Genomic DNA, 12,125 nt, shown 5'->3' with positions numbered 1-12,125 from the left:
CACTGTATACTCAGTACTTTCCCGAGTCCTGTGAAAAAATATCACAGGCATCTTACTTGGGATTTGCCCAGTAGCTAGAGGCAGTTCGAATCCTATGTTTTGGCAGCGGGTACCGCAACGATATATAATAGATGTTAAATTTGCATTGGGGAAAAAGAATATTAATTTTGGTTTTTACCCATACACCGATGTGCGTTAGCTACTGGGCAATCTCGGCAATATTCTTTATCCCCGATGCAAATATTTATCTATTATATATCGTTGCGGTATCCGCTGCCAAAACATAGGATTCAAACTGCCTCTAGTTGCCGGGCAACCTCGGTAGTCTAGTTGGTAATACACTGCTCTAGAATTGCAAGGGTCGTGGGTTCGAATCCCATCCGAGTAATATGCCTGTGATATTTTTTCACAGGACTTGGGGAAAGTACTGAGTATACAGTGTTTTAACACTGTATACACACATCACTGTATGGGTAAAACCAAAATTAATATTCTTTATCCCCGATGCAAATTTAACATCTATTATGAACAAACACATATCCATGAATGCTTTGCTTGCAGCAGAAATATGTAAACAAACCCAGGCACTTCATTGTGTAATGTGCACAGTGCATTCAGCTATTGTATTACCCTGTACAAAGTGGAACAAAGAGTACAAAGTTTTATGCTCAAATCTCTTTTTTTTATGTTTTTGTTTTTTTCTAATACCCAATTCCAGACCTTTGTCCTTTTGTAGGACAAATAGGGATTACAAGGGATCGAAAGAAAATAAGGAAATCTTGGAACATTTTTATCAGATTTGTTGTCTTAACTTGACAACTACAAATATATTCTTTAAACTCTGACAAATATTTGAATTGTGAATTTGGTAAGTGGTCAAAAATCTGCGGTTTTGATTGTGTGAAAATGATTACTAGACCTATATTTTTAAATTTGCTATGTATGTTTATAGATGTTAAATTTGCATCGGGGATAAAGAATATTTATTTTGGTTTGTACCCATTAACACCAATGTGTATTAGCGCTGTATACTCAGTACTTAACCGAGTTCCGTGGAAACATCACAAGCATATTACTCAGCTGGGATTCAAACCCACAACCTTTGCAATTCTAGAGCAGTGTTATACCAACTAGACCACCAAGATTTCCTGGTGGCTACATATACATATGTCATTGGTTATTTTTGTCTTTTAGTAACCGAGCAGGAAATGTAATATAGTGAAAACTTTCATATTTCAGAAGCTTCGGCTAAGCAAAGCTGCAGACTTCCTGATAGAATAGACAACATTGCGCAGTACAAGAATGGAAAGGATAAGATTGAAAATATTGCTCCATCCATCACTGTTACACATGGAGGTTCTATCGTATCAAGATGTCGTAATCCATTGGTAGACAAACTGATGACTTCTGCCATACGCACATGTAATGATGGACAATGGATTGGAGAAATGCCTCGGTGTGGTATGTGATTATTGAATACATGCTTAAAGGATTTGGGTACTTATTGTCACACAAAACACAATGTCCACAGATTTACATTAAAAAAACATGCTGCCTTGGATCGGTCCAGTTGGTCTTTGAAAAGCATTTCAAACCCGTTTGTTATGAAATGCATATGATTAGAGCGATGTTTTACAAGTAGAATAAAGTGATCCACACAAGTGTGACTCGGAATTGCACGGTTTTCCTTTCACGTCACAAACTAACACGGTCAGCCATTTTATGGGGTCCAAAATGGCCGACCTTGTTTCTTTGCGACTTAAGACGAAAACGGTGCATTTTCGAAGCATGTTTGTGTGGATCATTATATTCTACTTTTAAATTATCTACATGTATCTAACCATGTGCATTTCATAACAAATGGTTTCAAATGCTTTTCAAATACCAACTCTGCCGATCCAAGGCAACTTGTTCCTTAGTTGCCAAACTTACACAGTTTGAAGATAATGATTGTAGAAAGCTTCCCTTAAAATATTACTTGCTGAGGTGCTGCTGTTTTTGAGAAATGAGTAAAACAATGTCACGCTCGTCTCAGTTTTAGCATGTAAAATGTATTTGTACCAGTTATGGTATTAAATACCTTACACATGTAACTGGTTAATTTACCAGTGAGACAAAAAAACTTTGATTTCAGGAGCTAAGCGTAACAAAATTATGCTGACCATAATAATGTTACCAGCCAAACTTGACTGGTATCTGCATTTTTCTGCTTAGCAGAAAATTGTTAAGCAATAATTTCTGCTTAAAGCAGCTCTATGAAATTGGGCCAAATGCTTGATGTGTAACAATTCCCCACAGCTTACCTCACAGCTAGATCATGTTTCAGACATGAACATAATGAGATTAATAAAGTGTTTCCTGTTTTCATTGAGACCTCTTCATGTATGGGTATGTTCAGACAGCGTACTAACTTAGACCCGAACCGGTTTAACTTTTACGAGCAGCGGGGGGGTGGTCGTAAAAATAAAAACCCATTGCGTTCAGACAGCACAGAGTTAAACCCGATCGGGTTTATCTTCGGTTTTAAGAGGTCAAAGTAGACGCGACCCCATTGCTCTAACATCCGGTTCATCAGATTCACGCACCGAGATACTGAGTGCCCTGGACAATCATCAGAACATGTTATATATTGGATAAAAATGGCTCAATCGAACGCGAAAAACAGTTCTATCGTTGGGAGGATACGGGCACTTAAAACAAACATGAACACGACTCTTAAACAAATAATTAAACAAACAAAATATTGACACAAACAGCCGAGAAAACTCACCAAAATATTATCCATATTCCATGAATCAGAACACGTTTATTTTTTGTGTTTTATACCATCGGTTTTGATTTAATAAAAGTTCGTACCTCAATCGATTGGAAGTTGCGATCTCTCAAAAGCTGGTGCCGCGATTTTTATTCCGATTCTTTCATAAATACAACTACACACGTGCAAGTTACGTAAATACGTGTACTTTTTCAATTTTGTTCCCAACCTTCCCAACAACGTGGTATTGCTTGCCAAGGGGAATTTCCCCTACACACAGCCTAGCACCCACGGCAGTTCATTCTCCTAATTTGAAAGTACATCACGCTAGTAACGGTGACGGCAATGGAAAAAGCACATCCACGGGATCGGTGATGGATAACTATGGGATATCAGAGATAGATCACTATGGGATGGCAGCGCTGTGCATGTGAGAAGCATTACAAAATATGCTTCTTCGCTGCGCTCGTAGTATACGCATGAAAAACAGTTTCAATTTATTGTAGGACACTCAACAAAAATCGCTTGGAAAATATATATAAAAAAATCAGAATTTAAGAAGTCATTGGCGTGGGCCGTTGTTAAATTGCATACACCGATCGAGGGAGTTTCGCCAACTCGGTAAGCGACAAGAACAGAATATAAATACTAGGAGCTTTTCGGCACTCAGAGGCAACAAAAACCGTATACAAGCACTCCGGGTCCCGGGCGTGTGCATTGAAACACACAATGGGCATGGGTCGTCCGTTGTGAGTTGAAACCGGATGTCATTCTGTCCACATGCAGTGTTAAAAGATAAACCCGAAGCGGTCTAAAGATAAACCCCCTCGCTCGACGGTTTAACTTTTGTGGGTTGAACTCGATTCGGTCTAACTTTAGATCCGTTCAGACACACTGAGTTGAACTCGATCGGGTTGAACCATGAGTTAAACCGACTTTAGTACGGTGTCTGAACGACCTCTATGATTCTTGTGGGGACTACTGTAGAAGATGCTCTCATTGTAGGTTGAAGGGAAGCGAGTTTCAACAGACCTCTTGCATATGACTTCAAAAGCCCAAACAGTGACCTTGCTAAGGACAAAGAACGACCTAGCATTGACTGAAATTGTTTGACCTGAACAATGGTGGCCACAGTCCAAGCAGGGCTCGAATTTGGGGAAAAAATCCACAAGACCGCAGGGCTTGTTGCTCAGAATTTTTACTGGACCGGAAGATTTTTTACAAGACCAAAATTTTATTAGAAAAAAAAAAAGTTAACACGATAGAACAGCAGGCCTTTTTCATCCCTTATGAGGCTTTTTTGTGCTGTGAAACCCAATCAATAAAGTTCCATATACCTACTTCACGTCATTCTCGCCGCCTCAAAAAAAAAAATTCCGATGTGACAGGCAAATCACCAACAAAACACTGCAACGTGCAGCATTCATAAAAAGATCGTCATAAAAAGATTGACCAAAAATTTGACAGCGGTAGTCAGAAGCTCATCACTGTTGGTAGCCATACTTAGCAAGACGTTTGGCAACAAGACCTTACTTTTAATCCATGCAACACAGGGATGTGTGGTATTGCAACCAGACCTCCTTAATGCAAATTCAACACTCCTTTGTAAGGTATCAGACTTTACACATGGTCAGTGGTAAACAAACATCGCTGCACTAAGGTGTGCCGCCGCGCCGGGTACCAACACATCACTCCCTCGTCCCCGCTCGCTCACTCCCCGGGTGCATAAACATGAATGGTTTGAGACTAGATGTACAAGGTGTGGGCATGAGTAAACTGAATGGAAAACTTGTATGCAGCCTGATGCACGTGAAAAAAGGACGGATTGACGTTCCGCAGGCGTGCTCAGAACACTGATTTGACGACAAGTAAAACAAAAACTTTTATTTTAAATGAGATTGAAATACATTTTTTAATGAAAGATAATATATTTCATATAATTATTTGTAATAGTAACTATATTAGTATGCATAAAAAAAAACACAAGACCGCCGGACTTGTTCGGCATAAAGTTTACTGGACCGAAGCTAAAATCACTGGCCTCGGGCCTGCGGTCCAGCGTGAAATTCGAGCCCTGCGGCCAAGGGGCTATTGTCCCTGTTGTCCAAAATATGTCACACTTATTAGATAGAAGGGATCCTGGGAAACAAAATTGTTACAAATATTTGTATACATGAAGTTTGATTTTTGATTTTGTGTTCTCTCTCTGGCGAGAATACTGTACAACAACAAAAATAAAAAAATATGTTATTATTTGTTTAAAGAATAAAGTTTTGGAAAGATTGTAGAGGTTGAAGACAACATGTGAACTATTTAGGAACTTGTAACAATCTAATTCACAAAACTGTTAAAACTATGATACATTTTAACAGGCAATTGTGTAATATAAGATTTGTTCAATTTCTTTGTACTGTTTAATTCTCACAATTGTTTTTTGTTTTTCAACAAGAGTATGTTATAAACGTTTATTGAAAAAAAAGATAAAAAATTGAAGCGTCGATTAGGCCTATGGCAAGGGTTGCTGTATCTCATAACCATGTTTTTTTATATAACTCTAGAGCGTGCTGAATCATGGTTTCAACTTCCATATCTGGCCAACATGCGCTATCAGTACTACGCTAATGGCACTCTCCTTATCTACCCTGGCATCGGTCAACTAGCGATTGGATGCAGGGTAAGCCACCCATATAAACCTAGCCTTGTTGTTCCTCACCGAGAGCACATTCATGGCAAGTTTGCATTTGGCAAGCATTATGGACAACCAAGAGAGGAACATTCTGGTGTTTATGTGTGTCAGAGACTAGGAGGCACATTCCAGCATAGTCTTGATATTCAGGTAAGAGGTAAGTTCCACCACTAAGGACTAAAATCAAAGAAATGTAACTGTATCTCCAGCTATTTAATAATCATTAGTTTGGCGCTAGTATTATTTGTTTTGGTGGGCGTTAGTTTTTGTTCTAGGAGGACACTGTTCCTCCTCCAGCAAATTATGTTAAGGGCTAGAATTAACAAATCAATGTTTAATTAATTTTATTATCAATTTTTATAATAAAATGCTTTATACTCGGCATTTGCTTCCTCCTGTCACATCTACATTGTGTTCTCTATTGTGATCGATGGCTGCCATGTGTTTGTGTTTTATTTCCATGCTTTTAGCATACTCGGGGACTCTCCTGACACTTGGCAGTGGGTTGGCAGGGCAGTAGGTTGGGTGGTTCATTCTGACATTTAATTATGGAATAACAGTTGGATTATTTGGACTTCACTTTGTGGTAATGACCGGGCGGGTTGGTGGCTGGCCTCTGTTATCTGGATAGTCTTGGTCCCAAGACCATTGGTGTTGCGCGGTCACACACAACCAACGTTCCGATTATGCACAGCAAAAACTGTCCACGCTTGTAATGAACGAACGCTAGCGGGCGCTCTGTTTCTCTGATTTAGATCTCACAATGGTCTTGAATATTTGCAACGACGGGTCTTAACTTTTTTATTGTTTTTCGGCAAATCTCCCCCGACTTTCCGGTGGAGCCAATCAGAGGCTGCGTTGCGGTTGGCTCATGAATAATTCATCAGTGTTGTGCATGTAGTGTACAATGCATGCAGTAATTCCATTGCATGACTTTTGCTTTACTCTGTGTGTGGGTACATATGTTTTTATCGGAGTATAATAATGTCCAGATCAGTAGGATTTGAAACTTTGACACAGGGTGGAAATACGATAAAGAAAGGTTTGTGGTACCAGCACAAACATTTCTGTGTATAATGTCCAGATCCAGACACCTGCATTGCCATGATATGCAGCTTGAAATGCGATCGTGGCGTTATGCTCCCGACGTGCCAGGGCCCACACTGATGAAGCCTGTATTGGCTAAACAATTTGCTTATAGTTAGCACAAAATAGTATTGCTTAGCAGAAACTGGTTGCCAGCCAATTTTTAATTAAATTTGAAATTTTGTAGTGCCCAAGTAAATTTTTGGATAGTAAAGAAATTGTGTACAGTATTTTCTGCCAAACAGATATTAACTGGTGGGCCCTGTAGTGTTATTCACAGTGAAAGTTTTTTAATCTTGGGGGAAGGAAATCTTGAGGGATTCAAAAGCATCTTTGTGAGAACGTATTTTGAAACGTAACAGTAGCTGCATATCTTGGAACGTAAGCGTAGCTTGACTTGGGATTGAAAGCGTACTTTTTGATATTGTAGCGTAACCTATTAGTATCTTGGAGTGTATAAGCGTAGCTGAGTAGCTGCGTAGCTTGGAACGTAACAGTATCTTTTGGTGGAGCGTAAGCATATCTTGGAACATAATTCATAGCTGCGTATCTTGGAACGTAAGCGTAACTTGACATGGGATTGAAAGCGTACCTTTTGATATTATGGCGTAACTTGAAGGAACGTAAGCAGATCTGTAAGCGCAGCTGAGTAGCTGTGTAGCTTGGAACGTTGACATCTTTTGGAACGTAAGCATATCTTGGACTGAAGCATAGCATCTTGGAACATAAACGCAGCTGCGTATCTTTGAACGTAGGCATAGCTTGACTCGGGCTTGGAAGCGTACTTTTTGATATTATAGTGTAACTTGAAGGAAAGTAGACCTAAGCGTATCTTGGAACGTAAACGTAGCTGCGTATCTTGGAATGTAAGCGTAGCTTGACTCGGGCTTGAAAACATACCTTTTGATATTATATTGTAACTTGAAGGAACGTAGACCTAAGCGTATCTTGGAACGTAAACGTAGCCGAGTAGCTGCGTAGCTTGGAGTGTAACCAAATAACATTTTTTGGGAATGTAGTCGTAACAATATCTTTTGGAATAACTCATGAGAAATTTCGAGTTTTGATTGCTTGTCCAGCGGCGACTACTGCTATTCAACTCCAAGTTATTTGAGGCGAATAGTCTGGTCATTAAATTCCACTAGTTGCCCAGTTTAATCATTACCTCAAAAATAACTCTTCATTCACAGAATTAAAAAAATAATACTTTGTTTGACAAAATTATGCTTTGAGGGAATTTTGTTTTAGCATTATTTTTATTTAAACCTTTTATAAAAAATTCTCATAATTTTTTTAAGCTACTCACACAATAACACTGTCAATATAACAATATGCGATATTCCTAGGTTTTGACATCATCAAAATTACCTGAAAACTCATAACAAAAAGAAATTAGGGGCCATGAATTAAAATGGAGCATATTGGAACGTTGCGATCATAAGAAACAACGGATTCGACACCCGCAAGCTGGGAGTTCATAGCGCCTGGGATTTAACACCTTCAACCCCACGAGACACGGCATGGGCGGTACGTGATATTCCACAAGGCTTATTTCACGTTCCGATTGCTCCACGCCGTGGGGCCATACAGCGTCCGATACACGGACTCTCTGAATGCTAATTTTACGTTCGATTTTTGACCATTATTTACGACTTAAATCGTCACGTATCCATAATCTGAATAGGTACCTATACTTAAAATTTCACTGTTTTCCTTTTAATAGGCCTATAATGACCACGGAATCACTCTTTGAGCAAAGATTATTAAAAAAAGACCGCCGATCATATTGACCTTTGACTCGATCTAGTTTGAATAGTCATCTTCAATTCGTCACGTGATATGAATATTGCATACATTAAAAGTAATTTACATAGTCTGGCCACGCCTTCAATTTGCAAATATCCAAGACCATGGTGAGCACAGGACATGGTGAGATCCGTAAATCAGAGAAACAGCGCCCGCTAGCGTTCGTTCATTACAAGCGTGGACAGTTTTTGCCGTGCATAATCGGAACGTTGGTTGTGTGTGACCGCGCAACACCAATGGTCTTGGAACCAAGACTATTATCTGGACCAAGCTGGAGGCGTGGTCCATTCACAGCGGCCAGTCACCAACCACTGTCCCCTTAATAAATACCTTTTCCTTAAAAACAAATGGTTAAAACTGTCAAAATGTGAAACTTTGGGTTTGCGTTTCTGTTGTATTAATGTTCAAGTGCCACATTTTACTGTCAACTATGACCTCTGCTAAATGTGAACCAGACCATGTATGGACATACGTGTATGAGTTTATATGTGGGCACCTGTTACATCAAAATTGATACAATTTCAGCGCGTACATGATAGCAGTTAGTGGGGGTGATAGCAATTAGGCCACTTAAAAAAAAAATTGTTGATTGTCCCTGCCCGACCGTTCGAAACCCCCCATCCCCATTTTTTTTTTAATTATAAAAAACAACCTTTTCAATGATATTTTTTTTTAAAATGTAGGCCTACAGGTTTGAAAAGATGTTTAAAGAAGGTTTTTATTCACGATGGCAAAGCAAGAACAATTTTTCAAATATTTACTTGGGCTACACTGTGCTTAGTTGTTTGAAAAAGTTTACAGAAAATGTCATCTAGGAGTTAAATTTGTTTGACAAAACTATTGAAAACATCAAAAACACACAAACCCTCTGTTTTATAGTGATTGTGATGATTTCTTTATTCTTGATTTCATATTTGGCATGTCAACAAGACTTTAAAAAAGCGGTTAGTGTAGTACCTCTTTCTGCAGCAAATTGTGACACATGTAAGTTAGGTGATAAAGTGCCAATGAAACTAAGATGAATAAACATGCAACATGCAAAGCGCAAACACTAGTTATACACAATGTATGCTGGTTAAAAGGGGCCATTTATTCGCTAATATTAATAAATTAGCTCATTTTACAGAGATAAAATGCGCTGGTACAAATAAAGCTATGAAAAAATTTCAGTTTATGGGCGAGAAGAGAACAGACGTGTTTTGAATTTACACATGAAAGTCTGGAGTGAGTTGATGGTGCGAATGTGATTCAATAGAGAGTTCCAGCATCGGGGACCAGCAACTGAGAAGGACCGGTCCCCTGCCCATTTGTGAGTGCGAGGGATTGTTAGATTCTGGCTGGAGCGGAGGCCACTCCAACCAGGTTTGTTGAGGTTGAGAGACTCTGTGATAAACTGTGGAAGTACGTCAGAGAGCGGCTTTGTGCATGTTCACTGATGGTTTGAAGGTGGCGTTGTCTAACCAGTGTATTTGTTAGAGAAGAGTGGAGGCGTGTGTGTATTTGGGTTGTGAGAAAATGATACGAGCAGCATTGTTTTGGAGCCTTCTAGTCGTTCAATGTCAGCTTGCTTAATACCATTTGCGTATACACAGCCTCTGCTGCTAAGTGTGTAGCACACTAAGCTGAATCAATCACAAAGAACCATCTCTGACTTCCCAGTTTGCCATTTGTGTGGCATTTTAAACCAAATCTCAGTTTCCCTGTGGGTATTCAACCTGTGCTGCCACAGCTGTAGTGCATCAAGCCAAATCAATCACAAGAACTGCTCTGTCCTCACAGGTACCCCTTCACAGATTTCCATTTATCCCTGGGCATGCTGGGTATGCTGGGTGAAGAGAAGCAATTACATAATCATGGCTTATTAATTAACTAATTGTGTTGTCTTGGCTGCTCACTCCTAAGAAATTGAGTAACCAGGAATAAGATTGTTTTGACCCCTTGTCGAAGGTTTGTTGTAACTACTTAAAGACACTGGACACTATTGGTAATTGTCAAAGACCAGTCTTCTCACTTGGTGTATCTCAACATATATATGCATAAAATAACAAACCTGTGAAAATTTGAGCTCAATTGGTCATCAAAGTTGTGTGCTTTCAGATGCTTGATTTCGAGACCTCAATATCTAATTCTGAGGTCTCGAAATCAAATTCGTGGGAAAACTATGCTGCTTCAGGTTCAGAGGGAGCCATTTCTCATGTTTTATATTATCAACAGCTCCCAATTACTCGTAACCAAGTAAGGTTTTATTATGCTAATAATTATTTTAAGTAATTACCAATAGTGTCCACTGCCTTTAAAAGCACTCTTCAGATCAGATACCATGTGTTAAGATTGCTGTTGATCTCCATTTGTTATACATTTGTCTGTTATGTGAATAAAAACCTTAGGCTGCTTCACCATAGCTTTCAGTAGTTAAATAGTAAGTAACTGTTGTTTTCCCATCTAGCTATCTCTTGTCCAGAGCCAGAACCACTTACGAATGGGAGACGACATGGCGATGAGTTCACAATAACACAATCAGTGTCATTTGAATGCAATGAGGGGTATGAGCTTCAGGGAGACTCCATCTTTAAATGTAATCTCGGCCAATGGTCACCAAGTTTCTTTCCATCATGCAGATGTAAGTATCAAAGTTGAATTTTATTTGCATCCAATGTTTCAGAAAAGTTATTAACACGTTGGCACTTGATTTAAATAGCTTACTCATCCACATTTTATGAATTGTAGGGGGCACACCATTTTTTGGGTGGGGTGGGGCATTTATAACTGCCCAAGTTTCCAGTTACTCTTTTCCAAAGTCTCGTTTCAGCACCTTTTTTTAATGTAATCTACTACTTTTATAAAATAATCTGGCGTAAGTGCAAACAAAAAATCCGGTGCCTGCAGGTAAATGGAAACATAGTGTTAACAACATAAAAATAACAACTCTGGAAAGTTCCAATCACAAAAAGACACTTGCCCTTATGACCCCCCCCCCTCCCCGAAATTGTGATGTTATTTCACAGTCTAAGTTCACACACATGCACACACCCAAGCTTTGGTAGCATGTTGTACATCGGTTTTAACTTATCACTTTTTGTCAAAAAAACGATGCCATTCTCACATTCTTGAAGATAACACTTTTGGGTGAGCAAAGAAAAATTTACAAGGACAGGATTTGATAATATCAACAAAAATTTGATCCCCATTAGGGTGCTCCCAGGTTGTATCATAAACTTGGGTGCGATCCCTGGCTACACGGCAGTTATAATGGCTATATGGCTTCTGACTGGCACCCATGTACATATTACATGTATTAGGAAAATATGAAGATTGCCATAACAGAGCTTATAGCTCAGTTGGTAGAGTGCCGTCACGTTAATCGCAGGTTCTAATCAATTTTAGTTTTTCACCAAAAAGTTTAACTTAATTAACCCAGTCAGTTTCCCTTGTGGTTTGTTACCTTATCTTTAAAGACTCATAAAACTGTTAACAAGTTTTTCAAAGACATTTGTAGTCTTGTTTTGAATGAGCCCAGTTATTATTGTGGTGGAGAGAGACCCAATGGGCGAATTTTAAGACGCTGGCAGCAGCAGACATAACAGTCCTTTTTTGCAGTCTGAGCGTGCCCCTACATGCTCAGTATTGCGCATGTAGGTCTGAGCAGGCGCTGAACTGTGAAAAAGGACCATCCAAAAGTGTCCCATTGACAATATCATCTGCCATGAGCTGATCCTGGTAACCCGCTTGTTGCCGCTTATTTTGCAACTGCCCTAGTTATCAGTCTGTGGGCAAACAAGACAATAGATAGTA

General features: G+C 39.2%; 1 protein-coding gene across 2 annotated transcripts in view; it reads left to right on the top strand.

Annotated features, from left to right (window-relative positions):
* The window catches only part of LOC139948542 (sushi, von Willebrand factor type A, EGF and pentraxin domain-containing protein 1-like), a 65,820-nt gene that overhangs the window by 43,342 nt on the left and 10,353 nt on the right, over window positions 1–12,125 (top strand). For both annotated transcript variants that reach the window (XM_071946725.1, XM_071946727.1), the window contains 3 exons: window positions 1,240–1,461; window positions 5,314–5,598; window positions 10,780–10,953. In XM_071946725.1, the coding sequence (XP_071802826.1) occupies window positions 1,240–1,461; window positions 5,314–5,598; window positions 10,780–10,953 (681 nt within the window). The remainder of the gene's footprint in view (window positions 1–1,239; window positions 1,462–5,313; window positions 5,599–10,779; window positions 10,954–12,125) is intronic.

This window comes from Asterias amurensis, chromosome 15 (assembly GCF_032118995.1).
Source record: "Asterias amurensis chromosome 15, ASM3211899v1".
Lineage (NCBI taxonomy): Eukaryota > Metazoa > Echinodermata > Asteroidea > Forcipulatida > Asteriidae > Asterias > Asterias amurensis.
The sequence above is the reverse complement of the archived record's forward strand: the minus strand, read 5'-3'. Positions and strand labels throughout refer to the sequence as shown.